The sequence below is a fragment of the Oncorhynchus nerka genome, linkage group LG12 (assembly GCF_034236695.1).
Source record: "Oncorhynchus nerka isolate Pitt River linkage group LG12, Oner_Uvic_2.0, whole genome shotgun sequence".
NCBI classification, from domain to species: Eukaryota; Metazoa; Chordata; class Actinopteri; order Salmoniformes; family Salmonidae; genus Oncorhynchus; species Oncorhynchus nerka.
In genome coordinates, this window is record NC_088407.1 from 59,802,668 (window position 1) to 59,821,796 (window position 19,129).

Sequence of the window (19,129 nt, forward strand, 5' to 3'; positions counted from 1 at the left end):
TTTGGCTCGTTCCTCCTGACAGAGCGGGTGTAACTGAGTCAGGTTTAAAGGCCTCTTTGCTCGCACACGCTTTTTCAGTTCTGCCCACAAATGTTCTATGGCATTGAGGTCAGGGCTTTGTGATGGCCACTCCAATATCTTGACTTTGTTGTCCTTAAGCCATTTTGCCACAACTTTGGAAGTATGCTTGGGGTCATCGTCCATTTGGAAGACCCATTTGCGACCAAGCTTTAACTTCCTGACTGATGTCTTGAGATGTTGCTTCAATATATCCACGTAATTTTCCTGCCTCATGATGACCTCTATTTTGTGAAGTGCACCAGTCCCTCCTGCAGCAAAGCACACCCACAACCTGATGCTCCACCCATGTGCGTCACGGTTGGGATGGTGTTCTTCGGCTTGCAAACATCCACCTTTTTCCTCCAAACATAATTTTCATTATGGCCAAACAGTTCTATTTTTGTTTCATCAGACTAGAGGACATTTTTTAAAAAAGTATGATCTTTGTCCCCTTGTGCAGTTGCAAACTGTAGTCTGGCGGTTTTGGAGCAGTGGATTTTTCCTTGCTGAGCTCGTTTCACTGTGGATATAGATACTTTTGTACCTGTTTCCTCCAGCATCTTCACAAGGTCCTTTGTTGTTGTTCTGGGATTGATTTGCACATTTCGCACCAAAATACGTTAATCTCTAGGAGACAGAATGACGGCTGCGTGGTCCCATGGTGTTTATACTTGCGTACTATTGTTTGTACAGATGAACGTGGTACCTTCAGGTGTTTGGAAATTGCTCCCAAAGACATGTGGAGGTCTACAATTTTTTTTCTGAGGTCTTGGCTGATTTCTTTAGATTTTCCCATGATGTCAATCAAAGAGGCACTGAGTTTGAAGGTAGGTCTTGAAATACATCCACAAGTACACCTCCAATTGACTCAAACTATGTTAATTAGCCTATCAGAAGCTTCTAAAGCCATGACATAATTTTCTGGAATTTTCCAAGCGGTTTAAAGGCACAGTCAATTTAGTGTATGCAATCTTCTGACCCACTGGAATCGTGATTAAGTGAAATAATCTGTTTTGTAAACAATTGTTGGTAAAATTACTTGTGTCATGCACAAAGTAGCTGTCCTAACCGACTTGCCAAAACTATAGTTTGTTAACAAGAAATCTGTAGAGTGGTTGAAAAACGAGTTTTAATGACTCCAACCTAAGTGAATGTAAATGTTCCAACTTCAACTGCACATATAGATTGACTAAGTGAATTGGAGTGAAACTGTTGTAGTGAAATCATTGGGCAGTTTGGTACATGGGGGTCTGTCTGTCCAACAGGCCCACACTCCCACTGCTCACAGCTAAATGGTTATGCATGTAGTACATTGTGCGGTCAAATAAATCCGTTGTTAAGTTTAAAGAGACCAGAAACGGTCTGTTCTCATCTACATTAGCAGGGTTAATACAATGGGCTCTCCTACTGTTCTGACTCCTCATTTGGACCTACAGGAAAGTGTAAATGAATGGAAATACTCAAGTACAATATACAGACCTAGGGGAGCAATCATTGTAAAAGGCACAATAGAGCGATTAAAAAATGAGTTACAGGTTTAAATGTTTCATAATGTATCACGCCATTTTGGAAATCTTAAGACATTGTATAAAGCCTTGACAAACATCAAAATACTTGTTTAATATGGTTCTCTACATTCTTATGATTATACACTACACAGTTTAACAAGACTCGGTGATTCATACAGTCATTGTGTGTTAGTTGGTGTGGGAGAGTCTGTCTGGAAGAAACCCATTTTGCTGCCCTTGTGGTGACATGACCACAGGCCTGGTTGTTAGCACCATATAACCATATACAGCGTATTAGGAAAGTATTCAGACCCCTTCCTCTTTTCCACATTTTGTTACGTTACAGCCTTATTCTTAAATTAATTAAAAATGTTTTTTTTTCCCCTCATCAATCTACACCACAATAGCCCATAATCACAAAGCGAAAACATGTTTTTAAAAATTTTGGCAAATAAACAGAAATATCTTATTAACGTGGATTTTCAGACCCTTTGCTATGAGACTCGAAATTGAGCACAGGTGCATCCTGTTTACATTGATCATCCTTGAGAAGTTTCTACAACTTGGAGTCCACCTGTGGTAAATTCAATTGATTGGATATGTCTATATAAGGTCCCACAGTTGACAGTGCAGGTGAGAGCAAAAAACAAGCCTTGAGGTTGAAGGAATTGTCCGTAGAGCTCCGAGACAGGATTGTGTCAAGGCACAGGTCTAGGGAATGGTACCAAAATAGTTCTGCTGCATTGAAGGTCCAAGAACACAGTGGCCTCCATCATTCTTAAATGGAAGATGTTTGGAACCACCAAGACTCTTCCTAGAGCTGTCCGCCTGGTCAAACTGAGCAATCGGGGAGAAGGGCCTTGGTCAGGGAGGTGACCAAGAACCCGATGGTCACTCTGACAGAGCTCCAGAGTTCCTCTGTGGAGATGGAAGAACTTTCCATGAGGACAACCATCTCTGCAGCACTCCACCAATCAGGCCTTTATTGTAGAGCGGCCAGATGGAAGCCACGCCTCAGTAAAAGGCACATGCCATGATTGGAGTTTGCCAAGAGGCACCTAAACGACTCTCAGACCATGAGAAACAAGACACTCTGGTCTGATGATTGAACTCTTTGGCCTGAATGCCAAGCGTCACGTCTGGAGGAAACCTATGGTGAAGCATGGTGGTGGCAGCATCATGCTGTGGGGATGTTTTTCAGCGGCAGGGACTGGGAGACTAGTCAGGATCGAGGGAAAGATGAAAGGACCAAAGTACAGAGAGAACCCCAATGAAAACCTGCTCCACAGCACTCAGGACCTCAGACTGGGGCGAGGGTTCACCTTCCAACAGGACAGCCAAGACACAGCCAAGACAACGCAGGAGAGGCTTCAGGACATGTCTCTGAATGCCCTTAGGTGGCCCAGCCAGAGCCTGGACTTGAACCCGAGCAAACATCTCTGGAGAGACCTGAAAATAGCTGTGAAGCAATGCTCCCCATCCAACCTGACAGAGCTTGAGAGGATCTGCAGAGAAGAATAGGATAAAATCCCCAAATACAGGTGTGCCAAGCTTGTAGCGTCATACCCGAGAAGACTCAAGGCTGTAATTGCTGCCAAAGGTGCTTCAACAAAGTACTGAGTAAAGGGTCTGCATACTTATGTAAATGTGTTTATATATTTTTTTATATACAGTGGGCTCCAAAATTACTGGCACCCCTGACTGGCAATGCACAAACAATGCTTTAAAAAATATAAACAATATAATTATAGAGATAAACTCAAAATACCAACATGTGAGAAAAACTGTACTTTATTAATGTTTCAATGGAACCAACCAAAATAATTTATTGATTTAATTCAAAATCAATGACCTCCAAATCAAGGTTTCACAATTAATGGCACCCTGAACGATTATGGTAAATACCATCTACCAAAATTAAACCACAAATTAAATTCCACTTATTTAAGTTTATCTAAGTATTAAGGAACTATATTGAGCCATTACGTCACTTCCTGTTTTACTAGGGTATAAAAATGAGGTAACACACATGCAATATACCACTGTCATCCAACACCATGAAGAAAACAAAAGAACTAGCAGTTCAAAAGAGACAGATGGTCATAGACCTTCATAAATCTGGTAATGGCTAAAAGAAGATCCACAAACGATTGAATATACCACTGAGCACTGTCAGGGCAATTATTAGAACATTCAAAAGATATGGAACAGTTGAAAACCTCACGGGTAGAGGACGCAAATGCATTTTGCCCCCCAGGATAGGGAGGAGGATGGTGAGAGAAGCAACAAAATCCCCAAGAATCACTGTGAAAGAATTGCAGGTCTTGGTGGCGTCTTGGGGTCACCAGGTTTCAAAAAGCACCATCAGACGCCATCTCCACAACCACAGGCTCTTTGGAAGGGTTGCCAGAAGAAAGCCCTTTCTGACTCCAAGACACAGACGCAAGTGCTTGGAGTTTACCAAACGTCAGTTAAATTAGGACTGGAAGAAGGTGCTCTGGTCAGATGACACCAAAATTGAACGTTTTGGTCAGATACAGCATCGGCATGTTTGGCGTCGAAACAGAGGTGCATACAAGGAGAGGCACCTCATACCCACGGTGAAATATGAAATATGGAGGGGGGTCAGTGATGTTTTGGGGCTGTTTTAATTCCAGAGGTCCAGAGGCACTGGTTAAGATTGATGGCATAATGAATTCTACCAAGTATCAGGCAATTTTGGCTGACAATCTGGTTGCCTCTGCCAGAAGGCTCAGAAGGCTGGGACTTGGCCGTAGGTGGACTTTCCAACAAGATAATGACCCAATGTGCTCCTTAACCTTGTCAAACATTACAGGAAAAGACTCCATGCGGTTATACTTGCCAGAGGTGGTTGCACTAAGTACTAAATGAGGAGTGCCAATTATTATGAAACCTTGATTTTGGTTAAATTGATTTTGTATTAAAAAATGTAATGATTTTGGTTGGTTCCATTGAAACATTAATAATGTACAGTATTTCTCATGTTGGTATTTTGAGATTATCTCTATAATTATATTGTTTATATTTGTTTAAGTATTGTTTGTGCATTGCCAGTAATTTTGGAGTCCACTGTACATACATTTACAAAAAAATGTAAAAAAATAAACCTGTTTATGCTTTGTCATTATGGGGTATTGTATGTAGATTGATGAGGCAAAACATGTATTTCATCCATTTTAGTATAAGGCTGTAATGTAATAAAATGTGGAAAAAGTCAAGGGGTCTGAATACTTTCTGAATGCACAGTAAATATACACATTTCTACATTTGTCACACCCAACATATGTGTTAATACTCTATGGTGAACACATAGTGGTGGCTTTGTCCAACTGGCTAAAGCTGGTGGTGTATGCATCTCTAAGCAACTCTGACAGCATATAGTCAGAGAGACGGGGGGTGCTGTCCGGCAGGCTCTCCGTATCAGAGTTGTCCCTGGGTGATGTGTCCCTTTTCCCCAGACCATGTCCCCAGCTCTGTGATATCTCATACTCATCCAACAGAGTCATCAGCTGCTCCTCCAGTAGTATTGGTTTGTCAAACTAGAAAAAGAGAGGGCAAGAGAGAGAGAGATAGAGACAGTGACAAAGACAGAGAGACAAAATACTATACTGAACAAGAAACACTGAAGATGTCTAAGATCACTTCCCAGCAGTATTCCTACTGAAGTCATTGTTCAGTAGGCCGATGACTTGGTTCCGATAAGCTCGGATGAAAATGCTCTACCATTGATAGCAGTGGTATTTCATGATGATAAATGAACCTACCACAGACGTCCCTGTGCTTGGTGGGACTGTGTCCCACAAAATATTTGGACAATCCAACTAAACAAATTTCCAGTTGCCTAAAACACTTCTAGTTGGACGAGAGGTTGTTTTTCTACAGATAAGTAAGGGTCTTCGCAGAGCCTTTTGGAAATGCAGGGAGTTCAAGGAGATAGCCAATGCACAGAAATGGATTACACAAATGACAGAAATCAAATGTCAACTGTTTGGTAACGTCTGTATTATCAAGGCTCTTTTTCTTAACTTAACAATGAGGATTCATTTTCAAAGTGGGGTAAGTTGAGCAAAAGGGGTAAGTTGAGGGGTCCTTGTTTCTAGGAAACCATCTTTAAAAATGCATAATTTGACCAAATATGTAGGAAGAGGTCCTCATTTTCTGTGAAGGAATAAAGCACATGAAAAAATGGTAAGCAAGTAAGGTCCCAAAAACTGATTTTCACCAGGTCGAATGTATGTATTGTGTTAGACGTATCATATGCATGTACAGTTGAAGTCGGAGGTTTACACTTAGGTTGGAGTCATTAAAACTCGCTTTTCAACCACTCACATTTCTTGTTAATAAACTATAGTTTTGGACATCTACTTTGTGCATGACACAAGTAATTTTTCCAACAATTGTTTACAGACAGATTATTTCACTTTTAATTCACTGTATCACAATTCCAGTAGGTCAGAAGTTTACATACACTAAGTTGACTGTGCCTTTAAACAGCTTGGAAAATTACAGAAAATTGTCATGGCATTAGAAGCTTCTGATAGGCTAATTGTTACACCTCAATTGGAGAACAGGGGTGGCAGCATCATGTTGTGGGGGTGCTTTGCTGCAGGAGGGACTGGTGCACTTCACAAAATAGATGGCTTCATGAGGGAGGAAAATTATGTGGATATATTGAAGCAACATCTCAAGACACCAGTCAGGAAGTTAAAGCTTGTTCACAAATGGGTCTTCCAAATGGCCAATGACCCCAAGCATACTTCCAAAGTCGTGGCAAAATGGCTTAAGGACAACAAAGTCAAGGTATTGGAGTGGCCATTACAAAGTCCTGACCTCAATCCCATAGAAAATGTGTGGGAAGAACTGAAAAAGCTTGTACGAGCAAGGAGTCCTACAAACCTGACTCAGTTACAACAGCTCTGTCAGGAGGGATGGGCCAAAATTCACCCAACTTATTGTGGGAAGCTTGTAGAAGGCTACTCGAAACGTTTGACCCAAGTCAAACAATTGAAAGGCTTATTCTCTTCCAAATACTAATTGAGTGTATGTAAACTTCTGACCCACTGGGAATGTGATGAAAGAAATAAAAGCCGAAATAAATCATTCTCTCTACTAATATTTTGACATTTCACATTCTTAAAATAAAGTAGTGATCCTAACTGACCTAAGACAGGGAATTTTTACTAGGATTAAATGTCATGAATTGTGAAAAACTGAGTTTAAATGTATTTGGCTAAGGTGTAAGTAAACTTCCGACTGTAACTGTATATATAGCTTGTGAATTGTTTGCATTATTCAAGAGTGTGATATGGTTTGGCTGCATTATTCAATATGTAATATGTTTTGGAAGAAAAGTTTTTGTCATTGTTGAAATGTTTGTTCTTACTAGCAATTCGCTACTGGGATATTTACGTTCAATTTGAGGTGCGGACCAAAAATTACACATTTCCAGCCACAACGATAGGTAAGGCAAGAATATAATGCGAATTGAAAAGTAGAATTCTCTTTCGCTACCCCATTCCTTAAACTCTCCTTGATATCTCATAATGGGAACACGGCCTAATCGCTCATCAATGTCCCTTCTCTTTCCAGCCTTTGAAACTCACCAGCCCCTTATGACCCAGTTGCTTGCTAGATGTCTCTCCCTCAGCGTACCTGTGTATGTTGAAAGTCCTCTAAAATGTATTATAAATCAGGTGGTTAGAGCCCTGAATGCTCATTGGCTAAAAGCCGTGGTATATCAGACTTTATAAACTGGGTGTTTCGAGTCCTGAATGCTGATTGGCTGACAGCCGTGGTATATCGTATACCACAGGTATGACAAAACATGTATTTTTAATTACATGGTAACCAGTTGATAATAGCAATAAGGAACATCAGGGGTTTGTGGTATATAGCCAATATACCATGGCTAAGGGCTGTATCCAGGCACTCCGTGTTGTGTTGTGCTTAAGAACAGCCCTTAGATGTGGTATATTTGCCATATACCATACCTCCTCATGCCTTAATGCTTAGGTATATCACGGGTATGACAAAAAATGACTATTTACTGATACAATTACGTTGGTAACCAGTTTATTATAGCAATAAGGCACCTCAGGGGTTTGTGGTAAATAGCTAACTCTGCGTTGCGTCGTGCTTAAGAACAGCCCTTAGCTGTGGTATATTGGCCATGTACCACACCTCCTCAGGCCTTTATTGCTTAAATGACACCCTTTAGGCCAGTGGTATTCAAACTTCTTCAGCTGAGACCCCATTTGTTTTTTCACTAGAAATTCTGTCCACCCCACATCTAATGACACAACCTTACAAATCGCCAAATTAATATTTTCACACCAACAAATAACCTTAAATTTCTTACATTTGAATCTCTCAAATAAAAATTAAGAGAACCAATAAATACATTTACTCAACAAAATATGATTCAAATGATCTTTCTCAAAACGTTTGTATTTTGTCCCATAAAATAATCTGTACTCTTCATTTTTTATTTTGCAACACCACTGCAATTCCCCACGACCCCAACTTTGAATACTAGAGCTTTAGGCCATTACAGGGTGGGCGGTGTTACTCATTTACGACCCCTGCAATTACCCGCACAGCATATCATCCTTTCCCTGCTGACAACGGCCAGAGGTGTACACTCCACGGACACATTCCTGCTCTACCCCATGCATTAAGCACCCCATGCTGCCCTGCCGCTGGCCTGTGGACTTGACCTTCAACCCTAGCATGGCCAAGGGGCCCTAAGGAAACCCCTGCACTGAGGGAAGAGGACGCATGGGGCATGTCCTTGGCTCTGGCTTAGGGCCTCTTGATGGTGTGTACAGAATGGTGATAACACAAACCGCTAAGTAAAACATTACACACTTAACCTTTCTCTCAACCTGTATACACTATAATTTCTTGACTGGTGTGTTTGACTCATAAAAGATAAGGGCCATGAGGGAACGACAGTGACTAGAAATACATGTGCTGTCCTGTAAATGAGCCATTACTTCAACTTGAAACCACTGTCATTAAAACACATCGCCATCGGTCAATTACAGGTATGTCAGAATTTGAGTGCTCATGAATGAGGCAATAAAACACACTCCATGGTCAGCCTGCAGTAATGAGTACCTCTGGCTCTAGGCTTACCAATACCATGTGCGTTGGACATGGGAAGCACATGTGAGCTTCCCCTATGGAGAGAGAGAAGCCTTAATGGCTATAACAAAGTGCTCTGATCCGACGGAGTGGCTGACCTTAGTTGCCCCTCTGCCGTGTGGGCCGGGGGTGTTGCTGGGTGACTGATGTATGTTCCCCTGTCCGTCACCTCCCAGTCTCTTTGCCAAGTCTGTACCCAGTCTGTCTCTGCCCAGTGTGTCTCTACCCAGTCTGTCTCTGCCCAGTCTGCTCTCCACAGCACCCACTCGTTAAGGCCTGTGCTGCAGCCGGGGCTTCTGGAATGCCAGAGACCACATTCCAGCAAACAGAGAAAGTGCTGCATTGACAGGAAAGTGAGGAACCCTATCCAAAAGAAATTAAAAGTGACTTGTTTCAATGAGGTGCTGTGTTTTGGGACTGTACTCTCTCACAGGGTTATCATTGAGTGGGGAATGAGGCCGTCAGGCCTGTAATGCAGAGCAAAGCGATCAAACGCTGGTTCCATTGGGAAAAGGACAGCCTGGAGAATGCATGTCTTTGTGAGACAATCTGTTTGAACGCTCTGGGGAGTGAGCTTGGAAACATTTATGGCACAATATTATGTATGTTGACCAGGCTGTTACAGCTGCAATGCGACTTTGTTGCCTTACAGAAAGCCCTGGTCGGTTTAAAACTTGTACTTAAGGCGGGCAAGACTAAATATATGTTGTTTTCTAATTTCTCACAAACATGTTTCAGATTAACTACATCTTTATTCATTAGATGGTTCTCCCATCAATCGGGTTCCCGCCTAGAAATATCTGGGCATTTGGATTGATAAAGACAATGTTTGAAAAACATATGGATAAGCTAGTTAAAAATCCAAGATTTGAAGGTGGCTTCTTTTTTCTTAAATGATCTTGTCTCCTCTCCCTAAATAGCAGGAAGCATATTTTACAGTCAACTTTCCTGCCAGTTCTTGACTATGGTGACACCATGTACCAGATTACAACAGCCACTACTCTTAAACCTTTCGATGGCGTCTACCATAGCACCTTTCGCTTTATTACAGGTGACAGTTATAATAATTGCCACTACATCTTGTATCAAAAGGTTTGTATAACTCTTGAGTTCCTTCTGGTCTCGAACAATTTAGGTAAATCCCCCTTTAGTTTTAGTGCCCCCCATTGTTGGAATAACCTACAAAATTCCTTACATCATGATTCCCTGGTGCCGCTTGTGCAGTTTAGGACTCTGGTGTTGAATGAACTCAGTGAGGATTGTAGTTGTTTTGATTGATTGTAATGGTTTCTTTGCTGACATTTTGTTGAGGTTGTGCCTTGTGGTTATTTGTACTCTTCTTGTTTTTTTTTGTAATGCAGATGTTTCTTCCTGTTTGTAAAAAAAATAGAAAATGAACTCAGGGCACCACTGGGAATAAAACCCTGGTCTCAATTGGGCTACCCTGAATAAATAAAAGTTAATAATACATGTTTGCTTTTGACCAACTCTGAGCCAGTCAGGAAGTTGGCAGTTGCGGACCCGTTGTGGTCAGCTTCCTCACAGCGATACAACCTCCACACGGACATGTGAAATATAAGGCAGAGGTGCCAGATTCCTTGATCTCATTTCTGACTGAAGCTGCCTATGGCACAATGAACACAAAGCATGAATTACAACTTTCTGATCAATTTGTAAGTAACACTATGGAAAGGAAATGACCAAATTCTGATAGTGTATGGGCTATAAAGACATCAACTACAAAGAACAAAAATACTTCTACATAAATGTGATGCTGCCGAGGATCAACTATATTCTAGAGAAGGGAAGACATGGAGGTCTGAAGGATTAGAACGAGACACGGTGTATAGATCCAGGCCATATGCCTGGCGGTTGTTACAGAATCCTAATGCGGCTGGGCCAGACAGAGAGACGGACATCTCTCCATGTTCCCCACTCTGGTTGCACCACATGCACACCAGACAGACCCATATGGTTCATTTCAGACAGTCAAATATTCTAAACCTTTCAGAATTCATATAACAAAATCCATATAACACCAGCTGAACCATGGCCATGCATATATTACACTTGCAGGGTAAATTAGGGAAGTGGTAAGTTTGTTTATTGTCGAATTTGAATTGCGGGTAAGAGGAGACCCTGGATTCAGATGATTAGTGACTGCCTCTCCTAATGATATAGGCATTATAATATCTATTTCTATCTCATTAAACATTGTCACAGTGAAATACCACCCGCAACTCTTTTTCTCACACTATAAAAGAAAGTGAAAGACATATCAAAGCTCTACCTTTCAAGGCCAGTTGATACACTGTAAAATCAGTCATCCCCATGTACTTGTATTGTATAGCATTGTAACTCTAAGATCATTGGACAAACAGGACAAATATAAGCACCCAACAATGTGTCATCCGCCATCCAGGTAAGTCAAATTCTTCCTTTCGTTCAAGTTTTTCAAACAAACAACGTCAGCTGTCAACAGATCATAGCTTCCCCTTCACACATGTGGCCCACTAGAGTTGCATCTATCAACATCCTCAAATTCTCCAGCCACCCCCTACCTCCAACCTCACCTAGCCCAGGCCAGCCCACCCAATCCCAGCCTGGACTACATCACCTCGGAGGGCTCACTGTTGAGATCCTGTACACGCAGGGTTCGGTGCTAGCTTCCCACATTGTGGACTGCTCAAGTTACAAGCACAGGCTTCAGTCACAAACCTCCACTTTTTACTTCACCCAAAGTAACCTGTGGCCAATTCTACTCTAATAAAGGGATGTGTGACCCGCTAAAATTAAATTAGGACAAATACTTTAGTTAATAAGTTCCCTCCCATATAATTATATGGTCACTCCCACTAAGGCCAACTTAGCTTGGGGATAAGGTTAGGTCTGGGATATCCTAGCAGATAGCGTTGGGCCAGTAAACGAAAGGTCAACTGGTTTGAATCAAATCAACAAAAAAATTGTCACATGCGCCGAATACAACAGTGAAGTACTTACTTACAAGCCCTTAACCAACAATGCAGTTTTATGAAAATACCTAAAAATGTAAAAAATACAAATAATAAAGTAAGAGATAAAGAGCAGCAGTAAATAACAATAGCGGGGCTATACACAGGGGGTATCGGTACAGAGTCAATGTGTCAAAGTGCGGGGCACCGGTGTCGAGGTAATTGAGGTAACTATGTACATGAGGATAGGGTTATTAAAGTGGCTATGCATAGACAATAACAGAGAGTAGCAGCAGTGTGTGTGTGGGGGGGGGGGGGTCTGTGGAAGACATTTGAATCCCCAAACGAACTAGGTGAAAAATCTGTTGATGTGCCCTTGAGCAAGGCACTTAACCCTACTTGCTCCTGTAAGTCCAACAGATAAGATACAACAGGGAGCCCCCTTCTGGTCTTCATCAGTAGAGGGCTGCTGAGGGATGGCTCGTTTAGTGAGATTATGACAGTTGCACTTTGACCTGACTCGGGTAAATATCAAATCAAATTTGATTGGTCACATACACATGGTTAGCAGATGTTATTGCGAGTGTAGTGAAATGCTTCAAGTGGGTTTACACCTACAGGTATACATAATGACCAGAAGGACTGTAGAACTATAGAACTGTAGTATTTTGGGTGTGAATACAAGAGTGAGTAAGCCTTATTCACACTCCGGCAGGAGAGTCTTTATGGAAATATGTTTAATTTCTGCTAAATGGTAAAGTGCTCCATTAAATCTTTCATTAGATGTCTCGCCCAGTGGTAGGCAGTGGCCATTTGGCCAGAGCCCAAAACAAACCTACTCTGAGTAAGTCAGAATTAGATTCAGGGAGAATCCTCCCCTCCTACATTTTAGTAATTTAGCAAACACTCCTATCCAGAGCAACTTACAGGAGCAATTAGGGTTAAGTGCCTTGCTCAAGGGCACATCAACAGAATTATATATATTTTCTGGACCCTGTCTTTCAAAGATAATTCGTAAAAATCCCAATAACTTCACAGATCTTCATTGTAAAGGATTTAAAACACTGTTTCCCATGCTTGTTCAATGAACCATAAACAATTAATGAACATGCACCTGTGGAACGATCGTTAAGACACAAACAACTTAGGCAATTAGGCAATTAAGGTCACAGTTATGAAGACTTAGGACACTAAAGAGGCCTTTCTACTGACTCTGAAAAACACCAAAAGAAAGATGTCCAGGGTCCCTGCTCATCTGCGTGAATGTTCCTTAGGCATGCTGCAAGGATGCATGAGGACTGCAGATGTGGCCAGGGCAATAAATTCCAATGTCCGTACTGTGAGACGCCTAAGACAGCGCTGCAGGGAGACAGGACGGACAGGTGATCGTCCTCACAGTGGCAGACCACGTGTAACAACACCTGCACAGGATCGGTACATCTGAACATCACACCTGCGGGACAGGTACAGGATGGCAACAACAACTGCCCGAGTTACACCAGGAAAGCACAATCCCTCAATCAGTGTTCAGACTGTCCGCAATAGGCTGATAGAGGCTGGACTGAGGGCTTGTTGGCCTGTTGTAAGGCAGGTCCTCACCAGACATCACCGGCAACAACGTCGCCTATGGGCACAAACCCACCGTCGCTGGACCAGACAGGACTGGCAAAAAGTGCTCTTCACTGACAAGTCGCGGTTTAGCCTGATGCTTGGATTCACGTTTATCGTCGAAGGAATGAGCATTACACCGAGTCCTGTACTCTGGAGAGGGATCGATTTGGAGGTGGAGGGTCCGTCATGGTCTGGGGTGGGGTGTCACAGCATCATCGGACTGAGCTTGTTGTCATTGCAGGCAATCTCAACACTGTGCGTTAAAGAGAAGACATCCTCCTCCCTCATGTGGTACCCTTATTGCAGGCTCATCCTGGCATGACCCTCCATCATGACAATACCACCAGCCATACTGCTCGTTCTGTGCGTGATTTCCTGCAAGACAGGAATGTCAGTGTTCTGCCATGGCCAGTGAAGAGCCTGGCTCTCAATCCCATTGAGCACGTCTGGGACCTGTTGGATCGGAGGGTGAGGACTAGGGCCATTCCCCCCAGAAATGTCCGGGAACTTGCAGGTACCTTGGTGGAAGACTGGGGTAACATCTCACAGCAAGAACTGGCAAATCTGGTGCAGTCCATGAGGAGGAGATGCACTGCATTACTTAATACAGCTGGTGGACACACCAGATACTGACTGTTACTTTTGATTTTGACCCCCTCTTTCTTCAGGGACACATTATTCCATTTCTGTTAGTCACATGTCTGTGGAACTTGTTCAGTTTGTGTCTCAGTTGTTGAATCTTTTTATGTTCATACAAATGTTAAGTTTGCTGAAAATAAATGCAGTTGACGTTTCTTTTGTTGCTGAGTTTATATATATACACATATAATCATTTTTTATACTCATCCAGGGTGTGTAGCAGTGCAGTGTGCAGCAGCACCCGTCATTCACATTCCTGTGCTTTCCTCCCCACAGACACAGAAAAACAGGCCTTTCTAGAAAGCTTGACCGCTCTTATGTGGAAAACTGTTATGAAACTACCAGATTGTCAGAACAAAGAGCCCATATACTACACCACCTGAATACTGAGCATAACAGGTCTCTGACAGCAGAGCCAGCCTTCCACCCACGATGTGTCAGAGCCATAGCCTCTAGCTACTCCCTTCCCTCCTACCTCCACCTGCCCAGAGCAAACACATTCCACATACGACAGGCTTATTTTCTAATCAGCACAGTCTAAGCCTGTACTAGTCTGTCAACAACTACTGTGTGAAAAATATATCAACTACAACAATACTTCACAGAGATCTAACATCTAATATTTTTTGTCAAAAGTGTAAGTGTGTGTATAAACATGGCCTTTGGATTGTCATTTATCAAATCTGAGACAATGGCTAATGACAGTATTAATTATGTATTAGTGATAAAATGAGGAGTGCCCCATTGGATGTATCCTGTCTTACTGTAAATCCTGTGATTGTGCTTCCTCATACTGTTGATATTGGGACAGAGCCAGAAGAGGGTGTGGGAATAACATTTTAGCTTGCCCTGTTGCAGACAGCTGAAGAGCAGGGTTATCATGTCTCAACAAGAATACTTTTTATATTTTTGTTACTGAGAAACTCAGAAGGGGGGTCATCACACAATGGACCAAATAGATGGTCATAATAAATGAATGAGACGATATTTAAAGGTTCATGTATATCAACATGATACAGAGGCATTCCAGCAAGATTGGGAACAGTAGGTGGGAGAAATTAAAGACTTCGATGAGAGAGGAGTTGGGGGGGTCAGGAGAATTTGGAACAGGGAAGCTTCACTGACGCCAATAAAGCAATCCTCAGATCTGATTCCAGAGAAATGTAGGAAGCAAGAATATGACATATACAAGTAAATGCCAAAATAATGGAAACACTTGAGTAAATGAGCAATAAAAAGTATATTGAAAGCAGGTGCATCCACACAGGTGTGGTTCCTGAGTTAAATCAGCAATTAACATCTTATCATGCTTAGGGTTATCTATATAAATGCTGGGCAAGGGCATTAGTTTGGTCATTATTTTGGCTAACATGGCTATGCCCCGAAAGGATGGCAATGACCCATCCACAGGGCATGAGTAGTCATTAAATAGTTTTATGAGCATAAAAACGATGTAAACCATATGCCTGTCTCAGTCATCAGATCTCAACCCAATTTAACACTTATGGGAGTAAAAATGGTATTGCTTGCATCCATCCAAAAAAGTTCTAGACACTTGTAGAATCTATGCCAATGTGCATGATGTTCTGGCCCAACACCCCATTAAGACACTTTTTGTTGGCGTTTCCTTTATTTTGGCAGTTACACCTATCCATAGATAGCACTGTATTGGAGTAAAATGGGTGAATGTGTTTTTCCATGATCCATACAGATAAGACTGAATCACTTAAAATTCTGTCAACCACAATGAAATCCATCAAATGTGATGGGACACAGGTCGTCTCTGGTCATTAATCTGTGAGTTACATCAACAATTTAGTTCACCAAAGCTTTTAAGATTTTCCTCCTCTCCAAAAAGTGCGGAATTCCAGAGACTCAAGACTAAACAATATGAGAGAGCATACCTCTTTTCCTACCTCTACAAAGTCTTGGGAGAGAAGCCACTGCTACTGCTCCAGGTAGTTATAAGCTATTTATTTAGGATCTATTGATCTGGAAGGGAGATATTTTCCAGTTCATTGCAGCATACGCAGAATTATGTTTTTGATTTATCCCAGTTTTTACAGGGTCCCTAGTACCCTAGATTAAGCTTGTGTTGCCTCTCTTTACAGGCTTGTTCCTGGCACATTAACCAGGGCAATAACTTTGCAGAATGGATGGCAAAATAAAGACCTAAGGACAGACACAATTGGCTGGTACCAAAAGAGCTGTAACCAGGCTGCAGGAACATCAACATGAAGCACTCAGCTGAGTTTGGACCAAGCAAACTCACCATGTCAATACTGTGAACCTAGTCTCCCTATACGCTTGTTTCCATTTCTGACCAATACAATCAAACTCTAGAATCATACTCTTACAACACCTAAATGAGTGGGTTCTGATTAGTTTAGGGGTAAATCTACATGTAGAACACATAAATCTAGTATGAGAACAGAATCATGTTGTTTAGGTGGTGGTTTTCATAATGATAGTATCCTCCAGATGATTTGGCCTTAATTAGCTAACATAAAATCCTATTTGTTCTGCACAAATGAGGCTAAAACAGACTTTTTATCTTATAATATAATTTAGAGTGTGGTTAACTTAGAGGCCCACTGTAGTCAAAAAGTGATTTTCCTGTGTTATATATACAGTACCAGTCATTCCAGGGTTTTCTGTATTTTTACTATGTTCTACGTTGTAGAATAATAGTGAAGACATTACAACTATGAAACAACATATATAGAATCATGTAGTAACCCAAAAAGTGCTAAATCAAAATATATTTTATATTTGAGATTCTTCAAAGTAGTCACCCTTTGCCTTGATGACAGCTTTGCACACTCTTGGCATTCTCTCAACCAGCTTCATGAGATAGTCACCTGGAATGCTTTTCCAACAGTCTTGAAGGAGTTTCCACATATGCTGAGCACTTCTTTGGTGCTTTCCCTACACTCTGCGGTCCAACTCATCCCAAACCATCTCAATTGGGTTGAGATTGGGTGATTGTGGAGGCCGGGTCATCTGATGCAGCAGTGCATCACTCTCCTTCTTGGTCAAATAGTCCTTACACAACCTGGGGTGTGTTTTGGGTCATTGTCCTGTTGAAAAACAAATAACAGTCCCACTAAACGCAAACCAGATGGGATGCTGTGGTAGCCATGCTGGATAAGTGTGTATTGAATTATAAATAAATCACAGACAGTGTCACCAGCAAAGCACCCCCACACCATCACAGCTCCTCCTCCATGCTTCATGGTGGGAACCACACACGTGGAGGTCATCCGTTCACCTACTCTGCGTCTCACAAAGACACAACTTGTTGGAAGCAAAAATCTCAAATTTGGACTCATCCGACCAAAGGACAGATTTCCACCGGTCTAATGTCCATTGCTCGTGTTTTTTGGCCCAAGCAAGTCTCTTCTTCTAATTGGTGTCCTTTAGTAGTGGTTTCTTTGTAGCAATTCGACCATGAAGGCCTGATTCACGTAGTCTCCTCTGAACAGTTGATGTTGAGATGTGTCTGTTACTTGAACTTTGAAGTATTTATTTGGGCTGCAATCTGAGGTGCAGTTAACTCTAATGAACGTATCCTCTGCAGCAGAGGTAACTCTGGGTCTTCCTTTCCTGTGGCGGTCCTCATGAGAGACAGTTTCATCATAGCACTTGATGGTTTTTGCGACTGCACTTGACATTTTCCGTATTGAAATATTCCGCATTGCACTGAAATTTTCCGTATTGACCTTCATGTCTTAAAGTAATGATGGACTGTCATTTCTCTTTGTTTATTTGAGCTGTTCTTGCCAAGACTTGGCCTTTTACCAAATAGGGCTACCTTCTGTATACCAACCCTACCTTGTCACAACACAGGTTCCAGAATATATATATAACTCTGTTGGTGTGCTCTTGAGCAAGGCACTTAACCCTAATTGCTCCTGTAAGTTGCTCTGGATAGGAGTGTCTGCTAAATTACGGTGACTACCCCATGAAGCTGGTTGAGAGAATACCAAGAGTGTGCAAAGCTGTCATCAAGGCAAAGGATGACTACTTTGAAGAATCTCAGATATAAAATATATTTTTATTTGTTTAACACTTTGTTGCTTACTACATGATTCTATATGTGTTATTTCCTAGTTGCCCTTTGGTATGAAGCTATTTTTTACCATTCTAATCGAAAACAATCACAGCAAGGTACTTAATTGTTACCCAGAAATGATTTGATATTGAGATAAAAATGGCTGCTTTGGACCTTTAATTTTTTTGCATAATAGTGTCTACTGATGCTTTAATTAAGCATGGATAAGTTGAGTTGTGGTTCACCATGGCAAAGTGTACAACCAGTTGGTAAAGTGGTAGCCCTAAATGAGATCAAGGCATATTTCTCCGAAAGTAACACCTACAAAAAAACATCCATACTACTACATGGGGATGAGGCAGGTACCCCAGAAGGCCATATTGTGTGGGGTTGTAAAGAGCTGCCACATCGACGGCTGATGCCCTCTTTTGCTACACAATAAATTAAAGTCACAAATGTCAGTGGATGGAGGAAACAAATCCATCACCCTTTGTTGCAGGTACATTCCTGTGTTCATGTGTTTTCCCTAGAAACCAGAATTTTTGCCAGTTGTGATTGTAACTCTACAGAGTCCCAGAACGAGGCCATGCTCAATTGTTTCCAGGGGACATTGGGGGAATAGAATTTTAGGGAAGAATTGCAGTGAGCCATTAAACACTAAAAAGGAACCTTGGGCACAGACAATCAATGGAATTAACGAGTTCCCAAATGAAGAGTAAAATGTGTTCAGAATTCATAAATAAGGCCATTAAAGAAATAAAAAGTGATACAGCATTAAAAATAAAGTCATTGGATTTACAGGTAACTGACAAAATAAAGGAAACACCAACATAAAGGGTCTTAATAGGGTGTTGGGCACCACGAGCCTCCAGGACAGCTTCAATGCACCTTGGAATAGATTCTACAAGTGTCTGGAACTCTATTGGAGGGCTGCGACACCATTATTCCACAAACAATTCCATAATTTAGTGTTTTGTTGATGGTGGTGGAAACCGCTTTCTCAGGCGGCGCTCCAGAATCTCACATAAGCGTTCAATTGGTTTGATATCTGGTGACTGACACAGCCTTTAAACCTCATATGCTCCTTTGAGACCCCTCTTTCATAGTCACTGAGATCTCTTCTAGCCATGGTAGCCAAA

The 19,129-nt window shown here is 41.7% G+C and overlaps 1 protein-coding gene across 1 annotated transcript in view; it reads right to left on the bottom strand.

Moving 5' to 3' along the window:
• Nucleotides 1-4,570: 4,570 nt before the first annotated feature.
• The window catches only part of LOC115138474 (fibrous sheath-interacting protein 1), a 68,108-nt gene continuing 53,549 nt past the window's right edge, over nt 4,571-19,129 (bottom strand). The window contains exon 11 of the mRNA XM_029675348.2: nt 4,571-5,128. Coding sequence (XP_029531208.1) covers nt 4,886-5,128 — 243 coding nt within the window. The 3' untranslated portion in view covers nt 4,571-4,885. The remainder of the gene's footprint in view (nt 5,129-19,129) is intronic.